At 46.1% G+C, this 23,077-nt stretch overlaps 1 protein-coding gene and 2 long non-coding RNA genes across 13 annotated transcripts in view; 2 read left to right on the forward strand and 1 right to left on the reverse strand.

Moving 5' to 3' along the window:
- LOC111849556 (uncharacterized) overlaps nucleotides 1–14,974 on the forward strand; it is a 24,155-nt gene extending 9,181 nt beyond the window's left edge. The window contains exons 2-11 of one of the 8 annotated variants that reach the window (XR_002839567.2): nucleotides 1,498–1,716; nucleotides 2,052–2,285; nucleotides 2,398–5,678; nucleotides 5,795–6,062; nucleotides 6,226–6,456; nucleotides 6,674–6,928; nucleotides 8,758–9,604; nucleotides 12,324–12,394; nucleotides 13,508–13,788; nucleotides 13,877–14,974. This is a non-coding gene — a long non-coding RNA (uncharacterized lncRNA). Of the gene's footprint in view, nucleotides 1–1,016; nucleotides 1,384–1,497; nucleotides 1,717–2,051; nucleotides 2,286–2,397; nucleotides 5,679–5,794; nucleotides 6,063–6,225; nucleotides 6,457–6,673; nucleotides 6,929–8,757; nucleotides 13,793–13,876 lie in introns of those variants that run through there. The other 7 variants (XR_011989497.1, XR_011989495.1, XR_011989496.1 and 4 more) reach the window with 7 other exon arrangements.
- The window catches only part of unc5b (unc-5 netrin receptor B), a 44,204-nt gene that overhangs the window by 6,970 nt on the left and 14,157 nt on the right, over nucleotides 1–23,077 (reverse strand). For 2 of the 4 annotated variants that reach the window (XM_023822523.2, XM_023822527.2), the window contains exons 2-10: nucleotides 7,834–8,055; nucleotides 6,758–6,901; nucleotides 6,322–6,425; nucleotides 5,853–6,033; nucleotides 5,559–5,726; nucleotides 3,899–4,063; nucleotides 2,763–2,795; nucleotides 1,478–1,672; nucleotides 124–501 (exon numbers count right to left, since the gene is read on the reverse strand). In XM_023822523.2, the coding sequence (XP_023678291.1) occupies nucleotides 124–501; nucleotides 1,478–1,672; nucleotides 2,763–2,795; nucleotides 3,899–4,063; nucleotides 5,559–5,726; nucleotides 5,853–6,033; nucleotides 6,322–6,425; nucleotides 6,758–6,901; nucleotides 7,834–8,055 (1,590 nt within the window). The remainder of the gene's footprint in view (nucleotides 1–123; nucleotides 502–1,477; nucleotides 1,673–2,762; nucleotides 2,796–3,898; nucleotides 4,064–5,558; nucleotides 5,727–5,852; nucleotides 6,034–6,321; nucleotides 6,426–6,757; nucleotides 6,902–7,833; nucleotides 8,056–23,077) is intronic. The other 2 variants (XM_023822524.2, XM_023822526.2) reach the window with 2 other exon arrangements.
- Nucleotides 16,033–22,360, forward strand: LOC140588185 (uncharacterized). The gene is made up of 5 exons (XR_011989499.1): nucleotides 16,033–16,856; nucleotides 17,382–17,488; nucleotides 17,845–17,953; nucleotides 18,282–18,355; nucleotides 20,557–22,360. It is a non-coding gene; the product is annotated as an uncharacterized lncRNA (long non-coding RNA).

A 23,077-nucleotide genomic window follows, 5' to 3' on the forward strand; every position in this document is an offset into this window, starting at 1 on the left:
GTGTGTGTGTGTCTATGACATCGGGGCCTGCTGATATAGATTCTCCATTTATGTGTTCCATTAGCACAATGGCAAAAGCTACTGGTTTCTGTGGCATTAAGGACATTCATGTTTATGTGTTACCTGTGTTGGGGATGGTTAGGCGTCCTCCGAGGCACCCCAAGGTGGCACTGGTGCTGTTGCTGGGCTCACGGGGGAGGGTGTGGCTATGAGGCTCACGGGAGTCAGGCCGGGACCCGGAGCCCACCATCTTCAGGCTGAGGATCTCACCATCGACCGATGCTCCCTCGGCTGGGAGTTCCAGTGAAGAGAGCGTGGATGAGTTGTACACTTTGATCTTTAGGCTGGGCAGGGGGTCTAACAGCGGTGAGGTGGTCATGGGGATTTTGTGGTGGCTGTGATCTACCACCCCCTGTTGCAGGGAAAACAGGGGCCCTCGGAGGGAACTGGCTGTCGCCGTTAGGTCCGGGGGGGCCGAGGGGTGAAGCAGGTGAGGATTGTCTGGAGGTGGTTTTATTCGTGGAGGGGAGCAGGTGGGTCAGGAGACAAACAAGAGAGGCCAGAGATAGATTAGAATTGATTTTTTAACGCTTCAGTGCCACTGACAGTCAAGACATTTAGTGAACCGACAGAGGGGCAGAGGGTCGGAGTGAGAGCAGGTGGGAAGTTACGGACAGGGTTAGGGATGAAGGGAAAAAAGAGAAAAGGACGTGTGCGTCAGAGAGTGCATGTCTGTGCACGGGAGTCTCTGTCTGGGGGAGTGTGCGTGTGTGGTGTGCATGCATCACAATCAGATACTTCAGTGGCAGCTGTGAAAGCCATTTCATATCCATTATGAAGCTAAATGCCAAACTGAACTATAATCTAAACTCTTGGTGGCTCAGCCCCCTCCAAGGCTATCAGTGACAAATATGTCTGCTTCTCACCTGTGGGACTATCAGCCTCGACATTGTTAGAGCATCTAAGCAAGTCCGGATTTTTTGTAAAGTATTCATCTGAAGCCTCCTTAGGGCACATCACATGCTCTTTAGGCATGTTCTGTCCTTGTGGGGCCGGCAGCTCCTAATGTCTAGGCCTTATCAGTTTAGATTTTTAAAGTGTTCTTTTAAAAAAAGCTGCAGTACGCTGTGCCGCTTCATGTATGTGGATCAGGTGCTTTTAGACATAATATCCAGCTCGTGGGAGCATCTGTGTGCCTCTCGGTGAGTCGTGTCATTTCGTTGGAGCTGCTTCGTCATCAGCTGTACCCTAACTGTATGTGTCGTGCTTTCTCGAGGCTGCTTGGCGCTAATGGGTAGAAGCTTCCAGTCCAGCTGGCTGGACAGAACCATTTCTGGGTATCCTTCCTGGTGCTCCATAGTGATATGTGACGACTTTTGAGTGGTGAGAAGTGGAGAAGAGAGGATTAAAAAATGGGAAAACAGTAGAGGGAAACGAAAAATGATGGTATGAAGGGGTACATGGGATTGTGACCCACCCTGTCTTGGGGGTTTATAGTTGACTGGATGGAAGGCTGCTGTGAGGGCGGAGGATGAGTCTGTGATGTCACCACGGAGATGCCGGCAGCTGCGGCGGTATGCCAGCACACCCACACACAGCAGCAACATCCCGCAAAGGAGTAGAGCCCCCACCAGTCCGGCATAAACGGCCACACCCATCCCGGGTTCGAGCGCTGGGGGGAAGAGGCCAGAAGAGTGAAGCTGCAGATCTCAAAAGGCACGGAAATACCAGCAAAAATGCATGCAGTCATTAAACACAGCCAGTCGTTTCTTGAAGCCACTCTCAACTATGCTGGAGTGAAGCTACACACTGACACACAGCAGAAAAGCCATTTTAATCTGATAAATACATTCATAAATATGTCCAGAGAGATAATAAAGTTAATCTTAATGTGGTACATAGAGACAGATACAGCAGTACTGCCTCCTAGCCTGCAGGGGGAGCTGTTCACCAGTGTCAGTGTTCCCCTCAAAGTACCAGGCTGGGTTGTAAACTTGCCTACTGCTCATGTGCCTCCCGCACTACAGTTTAATTGCGTTTGCATACTATAGCGGCCTGGAACAGCAGAGCAGAGATGCAAGTGCATGGGCACAATGAAGATGGGGAACAAGAATGAAGGACACAGGAAGCTGACAGGAAAAGGAGGAGAGGAAAGGGAAGGGGTAAAACTGCGTTGGGGGAGATTCAACTGAGGTGGTCAGCTGCCTGCACACAGTACGAGCAGCCATCTCATTAATTTCCCAGCATGCAACAGCAAGTCCCCCTGCTTATGTCTCTAACCTCAGGTAATTTTTATCTGAATTTTTTCATAACCAGTCCAGTCTATTTAACAGTTTTGCTATACATCCATCTATGAATCTCAGATTAATAATTAACGGCACGTCTCTCTATTTTTAGTTGTAAGTTATGAACGCTAGGGAAAAGGTTTGGAAAGTTTTTTAGCGAAGCAGTCAGTGGAGTCGAGGGCAGAAGTAAAGGCTATGAAACGCATGATGAGGTATGACAGGCATCGTGAAAACACACCCAGGACACTGCATCCAGTTCCTACAAAACATAAAGTGAGGATGCTGCACACAGCACAAGACTGCCAGGACCCATTATGTGCCAAACATGACAGAAAAAGGGGGTGACGCGTGTCTTACATAGTGGCCTAGATTTGGGACATTGCAGATACATACGCTATCACACACACACACACACACGCATCTGGCTGGACAATGAGCATGAGGAATGTGAAGATTTTATGGAAAAAGTGAACTTACGATGGCTGGCATGTTCAATAGAAACCTTTTTATCTGTTAGAATTGGAAAACAAAACAAAAAAGAAAGAAAAGAGGTAACGGATGGATTAATAAATGAAATTGATAAAATGAGGAAACATGGGAGTAAAATGAATAAGAAAAACAAAAGCACTTTATCCAATTAATAAAACCAACACACACAGTTTTAAATAAAGGAAAATTAAAGGGAATATCTTATTTAAGTCCCTGTCTAGAAGCCCATCTGACAGCTGTATGTGTCTCTTAAAATAGTGGGCTGTCTTGTGAATGCACACGCAAGTGAGTGACTGTGTGGCTTTTACAGGTCAGTGAACCGATGACTCATCCTCACCAGCTTCTTAATTTTCCCTCCTTTGAAATTCTCCACATACACCTGCCATAACATATCTGCTTTTGACGTGATTCTGAATGAAGCGCACCTCTGCTTCACCCCCCACACTCTGCCATTCTCCAGGCCCCACCCAGGATGGCAGGATCGTTCACTCTGCCTTGATGCGCCACCAACCCTGTCACAAACCCATGGGCATGGAAACATTTTTCAAAAGCACTGGGGGGCTTGAATTAAACTACCATGGACGTTATCTGGTTGCAACTACGACTGCTTTGTGTGGCCAAGAACGTCTTTTCCCCCAGATCAAATGGATTAATAAGAGCCACTTTGAACAATCCAGGCCGCTGTCTTATAGAATGTCCACTAAATCCCCCCAGAAACCATATTTACCGGCCTAAGACTTGGCTCCCCTGGTTACGTAGACATGTCAGACATCTGGGTCAGAAAGCTGCCCTGTCATTTGAAATTGTGTAGAAATAGTGAATTGCCTTTACTCTCAGTGCAGTCTCCGTAACTATAGCAATGCATACTGTAGGACATAATTGTCAGGCTGTGTGACTGCTGGCACGTGCCCGCTCACTCCACCGTGTTCTCTTCTGTTTATGCCATTGTGTTGTTCTCCACATGTTTTGTCATGTGATTTCCTGTAGGCATGTTACTCCTCTATGAAAGTTCTGAGGAGGAGAGACTCCTTTCTACCCACCCTAGTGTGACCATTGCAACTTCCCTGTCACACACACAACCCCCCCCCCCTCCCGCTCCCGCTCCTGACACCCCTCAGACTCACTCCGTGCACAGAGCCCCTCGGTGCAATTCTTGCTCTCCATCACACTGCCAATGCAGTGGCGCCCGCCGTTGCGAGGGGCAGGGGCTTGGCACTCTCTGCTGCGCCAGTGTGTGCATTCGGTCCCGCACACTGACCACTTGGCCCACTCCGTCCAACCACCATCCACTATGAGGGGTCAGAGGTCAAAGTCAGACCCAGCAGTAAAAAATATGCATATATTTTTTAGTGATGCACCAATAAGGAAATTTCTGGTTGATACCAGGAACACTCCACCCAAATAAATTTTAAAAGTATTTACTTTTTTGTAAGAAAACATCAACAGTCTCAGAGCACTATATATTTATAACTGTATACATTTTATATATTTATAACAGAGAAGGGCTGATCATCAAGTGTGATAAACTCCGTAATTTTCCGAGTAATGTCTTGATTTTGCACTGCCTGCACTGAATTTTCTTTTGCTATCAAATGCTTGTGTTACTGACAGACTAATATTATTTGGCAGTACTGTAGCCTTCTTAATTGGAACGGATTTGTTTTTCATGAACTCTTCATGACCTTTCATGACTCCTCACTGTCTCACCTTAAGGCAGGGCTCTTCAAATCTGGACGTCAATTCCAAATCCAGGCCTAGTTTTCAGTCCTCCCATGTACTGAGTTTAATAATCACTGATTCTGATTGGCCAGAGGCTTCACACCTGGCTCACAGGTAAAGGAAGGCTGGGAAATAAGCAGGTCTTGGACCTTGAGGACCGTGATTTAAATAGTTCTGCCTGAAGGTGAAGCAATCAAATTTGTTGTTTTGAAATGTTTATTAGTAGGTCCTCCTCATGAAATTTTAGCAGTGCAATGTTTGTAAAATGCATTTACAATGTGATTTTTGTTAACATTACAGTAATTCCACCCAGCAGACATTTTTGTCAGTTTAGTACATGGGTGTGCAAAGTAATATGGGTCACCATTTTAAAGGGGATTACTGGCAGTAAATATCGGCTCATTTTTAACCATTGGTTGATGGCCGATTGTTACTGTATCAGCCGATACCGATAGTGTATATACAATTGGTGTATATTTTTTAAAGATCTGAAATCCTGGGAAATTATGAAAGATTATTTAGTAAAAAGACATAGGTGTGAGAAATCCATTCATCTTCCAACAGTTTACTCTACTGAGGCTTGCCGGTGGGTGGGGGGCAGCGCCCATCCAAGGCACCACAGGGCAAATGGCTGGGGTAACTCCCTAGATGGGATGCCAGTCCATTGCAGGGCAGATAACCACACAATCACACACTATAGGCTATTTAGAAAAGCTAATTAGCAAAAATGTGTATCTTTTGACTGCAGCAGGAAACAACATGAGGATATCCCTCAAACTCCATAAACACAGGGCAGAGGCAGGATTTGTTCTGCCCCCCCCCCCCCCGTGTTTTTGTTACGCTGTAGCTAGCTTTCTTCTGTTCCTCACTGCCATCTCTGCTACCGTAACCAAAAGTCCCAGTTCAATTCTCCAGTCGGAGTGTCACATTGTCCAGTTCACCGTGCAGCTGGGCCGAAGTCACACATAGACATATGTCTTTCATGATGTACATACAGGTGTGCTGTACATGTGGCAGAGGTGGGGACTGGATTTGTTCTAAGTTACTTCTTTCAGAAGTCCTCACCTGGACATAGTGTGGTGCAGGTGACCCTTTGGAAGGGTGGGCCCTCGCAGACGGCTCCACCATTGAGTGGCGCTGGATTGGTACAGCTGCGTGTCCTTCGCTGCCAGCCCCTCCCACAGCGTACGTTGCATTCCGACCACTCTGTCCAGGATGACCATCCTCCGCTCACTGAGGAGGAAAGGCAGGCAGATGGGCCAAATGCACACGGAGACACAATTCTGTATCTGCTTTTTTAGACATTTTTCCACTAAAGGACCAATCAGATGGGGATGCCGGGAGTATCGCCGTGGTTACCATAGACTATGATGGTGGCGGTGCTGCTACGCCGCTTGGCCACCACATTGTGGGCCACGCAGGTGTAGTTGGCTGTGTCGGAGAGGCGGGCCTGCTTGATGATCAGGTCATGGTCAACGGTTATCAAGAAGTTGGAGTCCAGTGTTGGGTCGATTGTGTCTTCGTTCTTCAGCCAGTCCACCTACAAGTGAAAACAAGTCCAGATTGCAAGTAGGCTACGTGTCATGGAATGAATCAGTAGGACATCTGTCTGGCCTTGTGTGTTTACATACAGAAGAACATACATTTCTATCCCTATTAGAGCCCTTCAGGTCCCATGTCCTGCCCTTAACCACTATGCCACCTGCTGTCTGTATTGCTTTTTCTTTCAAAGCTTAAGAAGGTAGGACGTCAGGTGTAATGATGGAGAGATGACTGGTGGGGGCTGATGAAGGTGCTGAGAAATGAAGCGGTGAAGCAATAGCTATACCTCAGGAGGAGGGATGCCCTCTGGGGGGCGACACTGCAGCAACACCTCTTGTTCCAGGCGCACCTCCCTGCCCAGTGGCTCCTGCTCAAAGTTCTTGCGCAAGACTGCAGGGGAAGGGAGATAGTGAGTTTGGAGGTAAGGTGGACGGCCCCCATATGTGTCAAAGACACACTGGTCTGGGCTCTACCATGTTATTATGGGCAAACACACACAGAAGGTACAGGATCCTATGCAGGGCTTAGGGACTTCCCACTGATTCCCTTGTTAAAATGATAAATGAAAGAGCCACATGACATCAAAAGACCAGAGAGAATTTTGGTTCTTTCACTGCCTCACTAGTTCAGTTTTTCAGTAGGGGATATCCTGGAGGAGACACGTGAAGAACCCTGTGCACCTACATGAGTGCACACAAGGAAGCACGTGTTGCTGAACTCACAAGCGATGCGCACGTACGCCCGGCGGCTCTTGGTGGTGCCGGCTGAGCTCCAGGCCACGCACTGGCACCAGAAATCTTCTAGGCCGAACAGCTCCTCCACTTGAGTCCTGGAAACGGAGATATCCACTTCCCGTACCACTAGGCCTGCAGGGGAAGGTGAGCTGTGCTGAGGTGAGGGCTGGTTGCTGACTCATTACCAACCTTTCAGTATCAATCTTTTTTTAATGTTTTAATAATCCAAATTATTCTTGGAATTGGTGTCATGTTTCAAAACGCCTCTGTCTCCATGACCCTGACTGCTTAAATGGGTACTTAAAACTTGAAAGTGGCTACATTAAAACCTTTTAGATTTAAGTTTGTGACACCAGCAAGAAGATCATACAGCTTTTATATGCTTTTACTAGTTTTTTTCTGATACATGCAACCAAAATGTCCTCTTGCCATCCCAATGAAGGAGCTGGGGAAATGAAAGCAGCCTAATAAGTTAGTTACAAATATAAATTTAGTGCCTAATCAAAAGGTTTATCCTGGTCGCGTTACCAACCTCATTATTTAAAGACAATAGTGAAACCCCACATCAAGAACTGGAAAAGACTAAGTTTGCGTGGGGAGACTTAAACATCCTGCAAGTGCAGATGAGCACAATAAGTCTTAGACTGTATGGTAATAGCTTCCCGATCAGGGTCCTTAATTTATTTGCATGTTCATTCCATTTCCTTCCTAAATAAGAGGAACGTCTTCTCTGGTTTTAGTCATTTATGTAAGCAGCATTGTCTGATCAAAATAAACTAATTAATTTTTTTTAAATTTTTGCAATGATAACATTACTGCTTATTTTGGGGGGCGTGACTTCCGTCTGCAGCATACGGAAACTGGCAGTAAAGCTACATAACAGTGAACCGAGTGAGAAGGAGAGAAAGTGAGAAAGAGAGAGAGAGGTGGGGAGAGTCAGGCAGTGTGGAGGACAGGCAGCCTGGCCGTGTGTGGCACTGCTAGACTGTGCCCTGCTGCATGCTTCTATTTTAGCTGCTAAGCTGTCTTGACAGCCCATGCGCTGTGTGTCTGCGCACCCATACCTGTGATCTGGTCCAGGCTCTCGCGGGTCACATGGTCGTTCTGGTTCACCCACTCGCCATTGCATTTGAAGTAGATCTGTGTAGCAGGCGAGGCTCGGCAGCGGAGCTGTACTGGGCGGTTCTTCACAATGAAGCCGTCCTCGGGCTCCAGCTGGAACTCCGGCAGAGGCTCCGCGGCAGCTGAAGGGAAGGAGTCCGGTAGGACCTCGCTGTAGTCACCTGCTGAGGACAGATGGAGGGTTGGAGAGAGGGAGGGAGGGAGAGAGAGAGCAGTTCCGGTCAATGACCTGGTATGGTCTCTATTGGGAATTTAACTCATGCCCACTGGACATCTGTCCAGTGCCCTCACCACAGCTCTGCAGTAGGCACTGTAGCAGGAAGTGGGAGCACAATGCAGTAGTTTGTGTGAGAAGGAGCGCGGCAGTGTGAGTGTGTGTGATAAGGAGGTATGTGAATGAGAAGCTACAGATTGCCATGTCTGAGGGTGCTTGGTAAAAATTAAGTTTGGCGGTTCATATTCATGTATTAGGGGCGGCATGGTGGTGCAGTGGTTAGCACTGTTGCCTCACACCTCTGGGACCTGGGTTTGAGTCTCCGCCTGGGTCACATGTGTGTGGAGTTTGCATGTTCTCCCCGTGTCGTCGTGGGGTTTCCTCCGGGTGCTCCGGTTTCCCCCCACAGTCCAAAGACATGCTGAGGCTAATTGACATTGCTAAATTGCCCTTAGGTGTGCATGTGTGAGTGCCTGGTGTGTGAGTGTGCCCTGCGATGGGCTGGCCCCCCATCCGGGGTTGTTCCCTGCCTCGTACCCGTTGCTTCCGGGATAGGCTCCGGACCCCCCGCGACCCAGTAGGATAAGCGGGTTGGACAATGGATGGATGGATATTCATGTATTAACATAACCAATTCTTTCTGCCCTTACAGCTTGAAGCCATGAGGGCCTCGACATAAGCAGAGCCCTGGTTCTGCTCTCCTCACAAGTTTAGTGGTAATGTTACAGAGATAGGCGATTGGCCATTGCGTCCCTCTATGATGCGACGTGAGTGGAAAGCCTCCCCCCCCCCGTTTTCCACTACTATCCATGGCATGGTGCTAGCTAGCGCGTCACCACCAGACGTGATGATTGCGGCCAACGATTGCTCTGCCAGAACAACGTTTTTAATTTACTGCCTCTCTTCAGGCGAATAATCAAATCAGGCCTCCCTGACCTTCACTTCCTCTCTCCCCGAGAGAGACGGACAAGTTCCTGGAGCATGTTGGCGAATGGTTGTCTGACACCCATAACTCCAGGCAAACTCTGAAAATCAATTTCAGTCAAACTAACGACGGTAGGGCACAGCAAAAACTCTATTACATTGGGCCCTGAAAAGACATTTAAAATATCATACACGAAGTCGCACTCAACCCATGGCTCTCTGAACATTGGCTAAACCACCAGGTACGCTCCATGGTTTGATGAGCCGTAACGCAAAATGGGTTCTGAAAATGGCAGCTCAGAATCTGAGAGAAAAGGGAAGGAGGATATTTGAGTACACCGCAAATGTGGACTTGCTCAGACTGGGCTGAAAAGGCAATCCTAGGACAGCGAGTTCAACCCTGAAAGGGACAGGGCTTCATAGGGAATCTGGTATCCAGGGTGGAACTACTGAACCCTGCTTCAGGAACTGCAGTCAGAGTCTTCTCACTCTTACTGCTTTTGTCTGGAGAGTGAGGTCAGACATGGAGGAAGGAATGTTGGGAATGAAGAGGTCCCAGACACTCTGCCACTTGCGTGAGTACTTCTATCTCTTGTTCATTGTCATCGACTTTCTCTGTGCCATCCTTCCTTCTTAACCCCAATCCCTTCTGTCTTCTTCTGCCCATCCCATCTCTTTATACATCCCTAACAGCATATTCTCTTTTTTCTCCATCCCAGCCTTTGTTCCCTAAACACCCCCCCTCGGCCAGGTTCCCATATCCTGGCTCTCTACAGCCTTGTCTGCACTGTCAATAAGTAATTGTGTTCCTCTGTCCCTCTTTGGGTTGCATTGATTGCTGGGCACAAACGAAAAGTGAAAAGACAGCCGTCGTTTGGAAGTTTGAACGTAGACGCAATCATCTAAATCCCATGCCTGCACTGACCCTCCGATATCATTTGGGCAGCATTAATATCGAGCTGACCTGGACTTTCAGAACAGATGCAGTCTAATTAACAAAAGCAGACATGGGGCAAGCATGGAAAAGCAGTCTTTTAGAGAGTGAGGGAGAGGCGGGAAATGAGACGATTGTAGGGTTTTACTGGAACCTGTGTTTTCCCGGTACACAAACAGCCGGCAATTTCTGTGGAATGCCCGATGCTTTAAAGAGGAGTGCTCTTAAGAGGCCTTTACTGTGAGTCTTTTATTACGGTAATGACAGCTAGCAGCTTGTCGTGGAGCCCCAGGACTCTTTGGGGTATTCTTTTCTCAGAAAAATAAACACAGCCGCATACAAACACAGACAATGGTTGAACTCTAAAGGCACACTCTCCAATGAACACACAAACACTCCATATCAAGGTTTCCCGATTCCGGTCCTGGAGGGCCAGAATCCACCACAGTTTGCAGATTTCCCAATTCAAACACACCTACTAAACCTGGTAATTAGCTAATTAAGTGTTTGAACTGGAAAATCTGCAAACTGTGTTGGATTCTGGCCCTCCAGGACCAGAATTGGGGAACTTTGTTCTATATGCAGTAGAAATGGGGTTCCCAAACTTTTGATGACCACGGACAGGTTTAGATTGTACAAAAAAATTCATGGTAAAATTCTGATAAAAACAGGATGTGGCTGAAAATCATATAAGTCTAGTTTATTTTTGAAAATTAAGCAACCGTCCAGTGTCAGCTCATGGACCGGGTTTTAGAAGCTGTTACACCATACTGCATACGCATTACAGACATCTGTGCACTTGAATGACTGGAACACCATACACGCATGCTCATAATAGGTGAACTTCAGATGTTACAGGTGTCCTCTGTGACAAACTTGTCAATGTTCTACATGCAGTAGACTACACACATTACACACCTGTACATAAATTCAAACGCTATAAACACACCACAGTTGTATACCATTACTGTATTGCTCCAACACAAAGACATTCGCTAAAATTCACATTCAGATAAATTTCTTGTATTCTAGCGATATATGTGCTTATAAATATTTATATTCACATTTGCATTTACAGTAATTTAATTAAGCTGAAGCAACTTGCATAACATCACCTACTGATGTTATAGGTTTACCGGTTTAACGGTTCAGGTAAAATCTCTTGCTTTCGGGCATGGCAGCAAGCACACATACACGATAAGTCCAATGAGTGCGTTGCCACCTCGGGCAGAGCAGCAAGGAGAGCGATGGGGTGCTGTGGGATTTGGTCTTGGGGGTGACTTAGGGAAGGACAATTGTACCAACACACACCCACAAACCGGCGGTCCTCATAAGCCCATATTTAACAGCTCTGCAGCACGGCTCCAGTCAGAGTCCCTCTCCAGTGCACTTTGTCATTACTTCAGCGCACCCCGTCATCACCGCTCTCCTTAAAGAACACACCGCCCGTGTTGCCAAACGTCAGGTCTCATCACTGTATTCCCTCTCTGAATCATAAGCCTCCAGGGACCCTCCTGCTTCTCCACCTCCTCCTCCTCCTCCTCCTTCTCCTCATCCCCTTCATTTTGCTTTTGTTTCATCTCGAGGTCGAGCTTCCTTCCATTTTTCTGCTTTCGAGCTTTCCCTCCTGCTGCCATCCACTGAACACGGAGTATAAACAGTGGCCGCAGTCACATTTTATTACGCGCTCGCACTGTGAGCCAGAGCTACAGTCTGGAGCTGGATGCTGTACTGTCCAAATGCTTTATATATATATATATATATACATACACACACACACACACACACACATGCACACACACTATTGTGATTATGTGTCCATCCATATCTTCCCTAACTGCTTATCCAGTACAGCACAGTGAGCCTGATGCCTACCCGAGGAGGCACAGGGCATGAGCCAGGGACATCCTTGGTTGGGGTGGCAGTCCATTGCAGGGCACACAATGGGCAATATAGAGACGCCAGATCCCTTAATTACATACAGATGCTCCGCAACTTACAATGGGGTTGCTTTCTGATGAACATGCCGTAAGTTCATATGACACACTTGGGCATTTAGCGGACAAGGGCAAAATTTGGTTAAAAGCAGAAAAAAATGCTGTATGATACATCCTTAAACACTGTATGAGATGTTCACACTTGCAATCATAAGAGAGACTGGAAGTGTGACTGGGTGGATACTGCCTGCCATCGCTTGGCATCAGTAGAAAGTATCCTACGGCATATTGCTAGCCCAGGAACAGATTAAAATTCAAAGTCTGATAACTACTGAATGTGCATCACTATTTCACCATCATTCTGTAGAAATATTGTAATTCGAACCATTCTAAAGCGGGGAGCATCTTTTTTTTGGGCTGCAGGAGACCACACGACGTACCAAAGGTCGAAGGTCCACACACAGAGCGGGGTCAGGAATCAGAGCCCCATCCAGGTAGTGTGAAGCTACAGTGCCACACTTTGAGCTACTGTGCACCCCTTAGGACCTTGTGATATGTACCGTGATACCTTGAAACTCGAACTTAATCCGTTCAGAACTCCAGATCGAATCCTAAAAAGTTTGAGTTCTGATCGAATTTTCCCCATAAGAAATAATGGAAAACAAATTAATTGGTTCCCGGCCCCAAAAAATTACACCAAAATATGTTTTTTTTTAGCATTTAAACACAAAATTAACTGGATAAAACAAGAAGAGCATATACTGTACTAAACACATCTAAGCACATTTATCAAAACAGTAATTTGTAAAGTAAGAAAATAAATGTATCCAAACAATGTGTAAAGTTAAAAAAAACAATGTGTCCTGCCCCGATCGTCCGCTCCTTCCGTGTGTCATGCGTCCTCGTTAACCCCGTGTGGAATCCCCGTGTGATCAGCTGTTTCTGGTTGTTCTTATTAGCTCTCTCTATTTCGTCTGCGTTTCAGTTTGTTTCCCCAGTCCGGTCATTATATTGTCTGTCTGCATTTTGCCTGCCTTACCTGTAATTCAACCCCGTATTCCCCGATACCCTGACATCTGTGCCTTTGTCTCCGTTCCGTCCGCACTTGGTACAACAATATTATTATAATTAAATGTATTAAAGGTTTATTGTTAATATTAAAATAATGAATAAGAAATCTTTATTTTTAAATGTATTTTATTATATAATAATAATCACTGTTATTGTCTATCATTGTCTAAATGTATTTTTACTGTCTAAATATATGTATTCAGCTAGTGTAAACATGCACGATGCTATCACAGCGAATGCGAGGCTGAGACTGAAGCGTTACCCTTTGTTTCCGCTGAGAGACGTGCAGCGTGACTCATTTCCCCGCGCGTACAAGTTATCTTAGGTGGGCGTTCACGGTTTGACTTCTGAGATTCAGATCGAGTGCTAAGTATTTTTTTTTTCAAACTTGTTGGTTCGACTTTTAAGGAATTCGAGTTCTAATGAGTTCAAGAACTGAGGTACCACTGTATATGCATGTGATATCAGAATTTTGGCATATGTAGCTTCTACTGTTCACTGAAACACATCACCTCCAATGGAGGGACATGAAACAGAGACGAGCCAGGAGCGAGGCTAACGGAAAGTGGCCCGTGAGTGATGGTTATTTAAGGTGACCTCATCGTTATCAAGAAGGCCGTATGAGTCGCCAGGTATCATCAGGATGGGAAGGCGCAAAACTGTGAGACGGGAATAGATCAGCACCCGAGTCAGATCTGCGGATGGAAGATGGAGAGAACAAGTACAATAACAAAGACTAAGAGAGGGATTACAAGTGGAATTCACAGGCTGAGTACTTGGATCTGACTTGGATACAGAAGAGGAATTATTCCTTTGAGTGGGTGATTTTCAAATTACTGTAGTTACTTTTGGAAAAAGTAAAATATCATAAGCTGCTAATAACAAACTCTTCTAAACAATTACAGACAGAGTCCAAAGGTGGATGGATGTAAAGACACATGAGACATTACTGCAACAACTTCCTTCAATCAGAAACTGTTTCCTTCAGCAAGTCATTGGCTCGACCAATTGGGCAACAGGATGTCATTCATCCGCCTGGCTTCCCTGACAAAGCTCGACACGCATTCTCCAAGAGTCAAGGGCAACCATGATGGAGATTTCGCTTCTCTCTCAAGCAAGGCCTGTATATCAATGGAATTGGTGGAATACAGACGCATACACACAAAAAGGACTGAGAACAGCCAAACACACACATGCACGATGCAGGAATATGAGAAATTCTCTTTCTGACCAACTACTAGAAACTTTTGTAAAGAGACAGATTTCTATGAAGGGGGGTGTTTTGTCCTCAGATGCTCTTCACAGCAGGAAAGACCCTGCAGCAAAGAATGGATTTGTCCAAAAAATAAAGCAAAATTCAAAAGAAGAAGCAAACCTTCATGCTAGGAGTGTCATTGCAGGTATTGGAAAAGAGGCCCATCATCATGGAGATGAATAAAGGGTTTAACTGACACAGGAAGCCTGAGATAAGGGCTGTTTTTCTGGGTGCTGACAGAGAGTGGGCCAACAGGGAAGGAAGGATTTGGTTACGGGGGTAATTGAAACATTGAAATGAATACAAGGGGGTAACAGGCACCCCAATGTATCATCAAAGAGATGGGAGCGAGAGCTCAGAAAATAAGGCTGAGGCAATGCTGATCCCGCAGTCAATTTTTAAACCGGGGTTTCACCGAGAATCTGGTAGGGAAGTTGTTAGGCAGTCCCTGAGCAGCTAATCAAACCTCACCTAAGTGAGATCATAAATAAGCAGCAGAAACCTTCGAAGCTTCACATCAGCCATATTCCACACCCTCCCTGTCTTAGAGTCTCGCTTTGTACCAAAGCAGCAGGTTTCAAAACAGTTTCTGAAGATGCTGGCACACTTAAAAAAGGAGAGGGAGGAGAATCTTACCTGCTGAGATGGAGACTATGACATCAGCAGAGGTTTACACAGGGGATGTATATTTAGTTTTCACGTCTTTTTTGCAGCATGCCGATATTCAGCTAAACGTGACACCAGTGAAACAGTGCAAATAAAATCTGCAAAGCAAGCGGCTATGAGTAATGGCCCTACGCCCCTGTTTAATTAAAAGCCTTTTTTTTCCTGCCATGACACCCCCTGCTCCACACTCTCTTCATCCCCACACTCTCACGGCACATTTTTACCAGGGTGTGACTAATTGTAAGAGCTGACAGCAGCATATACTTAATTAAAATTGTTTGCACCCCCAGCGTTTTGTCGGTCTTGCGCGCGCACACACACACACATGCATGCACACACACAGAAAGCCTTAGGTGAGAACGTGTGAACAATGAGGCCCCAGGGATCATCACCACCTCAGAATCATCATGTCTCTGATGGGCGGGACGGGGTGCTAACGAGGGCCCGTAACTTGGGTGCCTGTCAGTGGGCCACGACTTTGTCTCCTGTCCTCCAAAGGGCAGGCTGGACTCATGGGGTGGGGAGAGAGTAGGCAGGCACACACACGCCCACTCACCTATGCCCCCTCAGGTCTGTCTCCCTGCCCCCCTGCGAAACTAATGACACTTAATCACCCCCTCACTCAAGCACTGTAGTTATTTCTAAGACATGTGTACCTCTCCATCCAGCTGGAGTCCTTTAATCTTGTAAAACAACACATGAAGCTGATTATTAATTTCAGTTTCTTCAAACAGTCATAACAGTGGGCTACCTAAGTTCACGTGACTCTGTGCTGTGGCCCCCCCACGTGTGAAAAGGCAGGACTATCTGCCCCCACCGTGGCAGCTAGGGGGCGCCAAATCCACCCTCCACCTGTAGAGCTCATTAATCAGGCACCATCATTAACTGCTCCGTAGCTGCCATCTGCAAGGAGGGCGCTGGAGGAGCTGCCCCCCCCCCCCTCCCTCCCTGGCCACCCGCTGCATGGGAATGGTGCGACACGGCTGAACTGTGATCAATCACTGAGGCCAGACAGAGACCATAACAGACAAGGAGAGAGAGGGTCTGTGCTGTGTGTAGGGCCAACTTGTGCCCCATCCAGTATGGCAACAGGGTAAAGAGAGAGCTCAAGCAAGAAAAAGACAGAGAAGAGGAAGTCCATTATGTGTAAAGTCAACTGGTGCTCCATGTAGAATCACTCCTGGCCAAGGATGAGTAGGCCAACTACACCAGGGGTTGGGTAGAGGAGTGTGAGTTAACTAGAAAGCAGTGAAATGTATAAAAACTTGGTGGTTATTTTTAAAAACCGGCAATGCACAATGGACCAAACAGGGGGGCTTACAAAACAAGCCACTAACTGTGCAGCACACCTGTAATTAACCAAAATAATAACAGGTGCAAACACCAAGTATCAGCCACCCCACGGAAACAATTAGACAATCAACTCGGAGCAATGTCACACAGTTTAAATACAAACATCGCATGGAATAGAACCGATGAATGAATATTTACGGCCCAGAAAACAAATCCAGCAATAACCACAATTAATTTGACAATATAAATCCTATTAAAACAATGATGAGTGATAACGGTTCTCCTACTAATGGAAAAAAATTGAGAAAGTATAAAATTGCAAGTGTAGCCGTGAAAGCGTTTGATGCTCTTTTGTTTTTGAGAGCTTCTATAACAGGACAACTTTGGAAATACAAAAGCCGACTGCAGTCACAGCTGGCAGTTAATGTCCTCCTTGCATTAATTATTTGTTTTCTGTTTACTGGTTATGTGACCCCCCCCAATCTTGGAAGTGGACTTCCTGCCCACTCTTTTTTCCCCTGACATGGATGGGGAGGAACATCCAGGCCCCCCCACCCAGCCATCCCATTTGGGGAGGGTGGGGTCCTTCTTTCACACAGTGGGTTCCCTGCATGCCTGTCACATGGCACTGTGTGGAGATGGATCCCTCCAGAGGCGTGACACTTAGCACTGTGAGTGCCTCTCCTTACTCTCTGACTGCCTGGTCCCTTTTAGGCCTTTTTTGCTCCCCCCCCCCAAAAAAATCCTTCTTCTCATTCCCCATACCCCCTTGCTGTGCTACATTGCACAATACAGTGAGTGTTTGGACCCAGAGCCTTATAAATGCCTGTAATTATATCACAAGAACAGCAGCATATCTTCCTTAGGGCACAGTAATTACAGGCTCCTCTCAGCCTCCCTGTAATTACCCACTCCCGTCCCAAACCATGCTGACCTCACCCGGACTCCCCAACCCCTCCCCCACCCCCCACCCCCCACCCACTCCAAACCAAGGAACGGGATGGGAGACAGTAGCTTCCCACACAAAAACAAAAAGAGTTGGTATTAGCAAAGAATGAAGACCACACCCAACACCAGTGCACAATTCACCTGCCCACCCTCTCTAACCGACACTCAAAACAAGACATGCAGGCATGTGAACAATCAGCCTGTTGTTAACATGCAACCCCCCCCCCCCTTGCCCTCTGACCCTGAAGAGACAACAGCAATGACCTCAGCAGTCAGCACCCCACCCCGTCTGGGCCCAGCCCATCCAGGAAACGTCGCCCAGGCAGGAGCCACTCTCATAAATCATGCCCCCCAGGTGAGTGTGTTTGCACTGGTCTGATTTTTTTTTTTGTACCCGCTCCCACCCCTCCCAGTTTCACACAATACACTTACTTCACATGGCTCAAGAATGTGGGTTTCTGGAGGCAGTGGGGGTTGGGGACAATTGGTTAGTGTTCTTATCATTTTGCTGTATTCTCATGGTGGCTTAAAAAATGCCATGTGCCTCGGAAATGATGTCACTCATATCAACTGACATTTGGTGGTGGTTGTAGCCCTGTGAGTAAACTGTCGAGCTCACTGTAGGCTCACTGCTGAGGTCCAATAACTGGGAGGAGTTTGGAAAACTGCTTATTTGGCCCCTGAGTGGAAACTGACTGCCCTGGAATATAGTTTACCCAGCAGAGCAAGGTGCTGCACCGTATCATGGTGGGCAGAATGGTCACCTGGGGCTACCAGAGGATTCATGACATCATGGGACAAGCAGAACCTTTTGTGTTAGGTGGGTGAGCTTGGTGGATGGTTACCTCACATTTGCAGACAGGCACTCTGCCAGTCACGCCAGGGTCCCCCTGAATAGCAGGCCAACCAAGAAGAATGATTATTTCCTATGACATTTTGTGGAAACGTGGCCCGCAGTTTCCACAAAATGTTCAATTGTCTCCTTCTGGCCGTCAACCTTTTAATTATCAGCCTGCCCAATGTATTCGGTAGAATATGTAAAAATACAGAAATGTCCGGTAAAATGGGTCTAATTGGGCCACAGTGAGACAATATGAAGATCCAGCTCTAAAACGCAAATCATTTCCATGACGTTTGCACATTCACAGGCTATCCCCCCGTGCAGCCGCAGGCTGATTGGGGACCGGCTTTGGGGACGCCCCCATTTTCCACGCATGGACCGGTAAGCACAGCAGTCTCTGTTTACAATAGATGTTGCCCCCCCCTTCTCCCAGAAGGTACCCCGAGGAGGGGGTGTGAACGTGAATCAAACTTCCTGCAAAAATTACATCAGACACGGTGACCAGGTAACTAGAGGAGACCAGGATAGGGGGGGCCGGGGGATGCAGGTGACCAGGTTACCGGGGAGATTGAGAGGGTAGATGGAGGGAGAGTGAGAGAACAAAGCAACGCAGAAAGCCAAGAGAGCGAGCCAAGGATTACAGAAGGAAAACACTGAAGGGACTGCATCTCACACTTCACCTCACCTTAGCTGCTGTTGTCACTGTTGCCCTTGTTAGTGTCGCCAGCGACATAAGTCAGGTAATTCGCCCTGACAAGAACCAAAGCGGATGGCTAAGTGTTCTGGCAGTGCCATTTGTTGTGCATGGAGCCTGGTTAAACTGAGCCAATCCGACAGATCCGAGACACACGGGACCAAAACAAGCCGACGTCTCTCTCGCACACAAACACACACAAGCACACGCGTGTGCAAACATCATCTCTCCTCCTCTCCGTCGTTGCGTCCTGCTTGCATCAGAGGCCCTGCTCCCCCGGGAACTGAGGGAGGAGCTACGGGTTAGAGAGAACAAGAGAGGAGAGGACGTAGAGGAGAAGGGGGAAGGAGGGACGATCGATTTACTTGCCGCTCCCGAATCTTACCCTGCAGGGGGGGTACGGCATTTCTTAATTAACAAGTGACAGTGCTGGGCTCACCCTGTCACTCTGCTGCCACAGACCCAGCAATCTTTCCAGACACCCATGCACCAAACATGGTGTGACAGCTGACCTTTTGTATTTGACCTTTTACCTTTAACAGGAAGCAGCTTACCGAATTGCACGAGCCAGACTCGCGCTGCAATTGAAATAGAATTATAATAGAAGAATAATGAATGAAATAAGTCAACAGCACAGCACTGTTTCGCTCACGCAGCTTGGCACATTGCGACAAGAATGTCTGACGAGTTGCCTAATATGCATCTCTCACGATGTTGCCTTTCATCATACGCGACTCGGCCAGATCGCATGGAGGTATGAAGCAGACCCACGCTCGCCTCCGCTGCCTGCGGCAGCTTCATTTGAGGGAATGCGGCGTCACCACTAAAGTACACATCACTGTGTTTCCTTGCTGGCCTGCAGCAGGCACATCCTGCTGTGAACCATCCCACCCAGCTGGGCCACATCACCGAATGGGCAGGAAACAACTTGGATGCTAAATGCCACAGCGTCAGACCAGACAAGAGTTTGCCCTGAAATGAAATCTGCTGTTTTTTTCCAGAAAAAAGGACAATATTCCCCCAAAGCAAAGAGAAGCCTTTCTATGTGATAATTACCAGTATTCTCTCATTAGTCCACAGTGCTACATTATTTATGAATGTCAGTTTAGCATTCCTTGTTGTTATGGCCTTCTCTACGGCATAATCAGTCTGCATCCCCAGGCTGGCTGTAACTGCGGTGTAACTCAATACCTGCTCCTGAACTGGTATCGGACTGATGTTGGTCGCTGTTATACGATTGGCCTGTTATACGATTGGCCTGTTATACGATTGGCCTGTTATACGATTGGCCTGTTATACGATTGGCCTGTTATACATCACTTCTGAATTATTTGTGCACAGAAGCTGAATTGGCAATTTAGGGTTCTCAAAGGATTGGCTGTCGGGTTCGAAGGTCAGCGAATAGAAATCCAAATAAACTGACAATAGGTTTTGCTTCAGTTTGCCAGCCAGTAGGACAGTCATATCATAATGGGCCGAATGGCCTGACGGTGTTTCAAAATACGTGATGAATTGTAGACAAGAAAGGGTGCTATTGAAGAGTCTTAATGTTTGATATCTTCTCACATAGATGTCTGTGTTAAAGATTTTCTATATAAAGCAGAGGTGTTTTGTTGCTGTGCACATACATTCACATGTGGGACTGGCTGTCCAATAAAACCTGCATTTTAATTGGGAGATTTAACTTTTAGATAAACCCATGTGCATAAGTAAATGCATGCACACCATGCCTCAGAACTCATAAATTACTGTGTTATAATAATGCTAATATATTAATAATAATCATTATAATAATAACAACAATAATAATACATCAAACTTTTATATCAAAGTGTACAAAAGTGTTGTAAAGTTTAAATCCGTGTTCTGGCTTTTCACCTTGTCCCAGTGTTGAGCTGTGAAACAGAGCGATGCTGAGGTGACCTTGAGATTGAGATTCAATCCCCCTTCTTCACGGATCAGCACATTTCATATCTTTAAGGTGTTTAAAGTTAGAAAAAAGTATAATTATTTTTACCTGTGTTGTTCATGAGGTTTGAAAATCATGTAAATGTATGATACATGAATAGTGATATGTTTTACTTAATGTGTTAAAATATTAGCTATGAGTATTATGACTAACCCAAATGATTGCAGGAAAAAAGTTTAAACAGGTCAACTAACAACTGGCTGTTGTGTCTTAGGATAATGAAATGGTAATTTCAAACAAAATATATCCCACAAAACATTTTGGAGTGGAATCTGAGCTGACCTCAGGGTGGTGGTCATTACAGGAGTACATGGTTTGTCGTGGAGTCATGGAGCTGACGCCACAAGGCTGGAATGGAGGAACAGAACAGCAAAGCTAACCAAACAAAGAGACTCTATTATAGAAGAAACCACAATCAAAATGGAATCACAAACCCTTCAAGTAAACCACAACTGGGACAAAAACGAGCTCAAAAATATGTAAAAATCACAAAGAAACACGGAAACATAAAACCAAGATGGAGACACCCTTCTCCATATTTTCCATTCTCCAACATTCTGCTCATTACAACCATCCAGCTGACCTTATACAAAAAACCTTACCAAGCAATTAGTCTAGCCAGGCTGGGTTTCATTCACCTGTAGGCACAAGGCAGGCGATCAGTCGCTTTGGAAATGACAACGTTGCCCTAAACCATGCTGCTGCTGTACCTCCTGCTTCCTCACAAGGTGCACACATCAAATTGTGACTTAATCCACTAATATTAGATGTTTGTGTACCCAGAACACTGCATATCCAGGGGTTCTATGGTGTCCTACTAGGGACACACAGCACGGCGTCTGAATTGCCACCCCCTTAAAAACATACTTATTTAAGAAGCTTGCATTTCCCATGAGGATGATTAAGTGCCATTTCATCGCTGTTGTCCCTCGGGATAGATATTGACGAGAGATTCACATTGGCCGGCCATTTTAATATCAACCATGAACACGGCAGTGGCCTGATTGAGAAAGGGGACTTACTGTTGACCTGGATAAGAAAATATTGATCACAAAAGGAACAAAGAGAAAAGGATGCAATGGGTTTACTCAACTCAAGAAAACAAAAAAAAAAAAAACAGGTGAGATTTCTTGAGGTTATTGCTCTCTAATTCGTAACTTGGAGTTCCTAGTCAGAAATTTCAACTGGAACACCCCCTCAGTTCGGAATTTCAGCTCTTGAACTTGGAGGAATCGACACAACCCCGACCTCAGAATTCAAGATGGCGGCACCCTTTATCAGCAGAAGTTAAAGCTGTAGTTTATACTGTTTATTAGTCCTTACGTCTTATTTGTGGCTCATTAAATCAATCAGCACACAATACTGTCCAACATATCTGTGGAGGGTTTACTACAGAGTTTTATGCACAAAGCACAGTATAATGTGTTATTAACTGATATTGCTAATAATGGCTAACAATTAACCGGGCTAAAATTGGATTTCATGCTCAGTCGGATTTTTTGTCGGATTTAAGGTAGTCCAGGCTAAATGTAAGCGAATTAAGATAAAGCCTATTTAAACTGAGGTTCCTTAAGTCTGACAATTTGTCCAGCTAAGCAAAAAATCTTGCTTTTTGAAACGGGTCTCTGGTATTGTTAAATGAATGTGTTTAACTCATGTGTGATGTCATTCCCAGTTCCGACCTCCAAGGTAAATGGAACACAGCATTAATTGCAGAATAAAACTCTAGTCAATAGGACATCCAACATGTATGAGAGTTTTGTTTAATTCCACCACTCTGTCCAGACAAAAGAACACTGGCATGACTGTCAGACCCACTTAAATGCTGATTGATACTGAAATGGAGATACTGCATAATGAATATATCAGATGAAATTACATGCAATTTTGTATTTGTATGCTTTAGATGCATATAGTGGGTTGGACTTCTTACAATTGTATCTCCCTGCTGAACTCCTGATTGGTAAATGGGATGACTCCGGTCACACTAGATTTTCCTCGAATTTAGCCTTGTGAGATCAAAACAAAAAATATGGCAGGGCCAGCACAGTGAGCCATGCCAAAAGCATTGGTCTGGACTTCAAAAACAATATGTACACACACATGGAGGGAAGGGGCGGCAGGGGGAACATGTTTAAAAAGGCAATTGTAAGCTGTGTCCTAGCCTTCTCATTTAAAGCCAGTAAACAGTCTTTGGAAGCAGATTGAGGCCTTTTGGAAAAGCCTGTCTCATTTCTGTCAAGAAGCATTGCAAAGGTTCTATGAAGTGCTCCAGAATGCCATGCAAGCACCCAGCAGTTGTTTGGTAGGACTCCTCCCAGAATGCTTGACTCGACCCCTGATGAATACCCATGCTATCTAGAGGAAGGTCAAGTTGTGCGACTAGTCAGGGCCACCTCAGACGTTTCTGTACAGTGCTGAAGGCAGTTAAGCCTGGCAA

This window comes from Paramormyrops kingsleyae, chromosome 3, assembly GCF_048594095.1.
Source record: "Paramormyrops kingsleyae isolate MSU_618 chromosome 3, PKINGS_0.4, whole genome shotgun sequence".
NCBI lineage: Eukaryota > Metazoa > Chordata > Actinopteri > Osteoglossiformes > Mormyridae > Paramormyrops > Paramormyrops kingsleyae.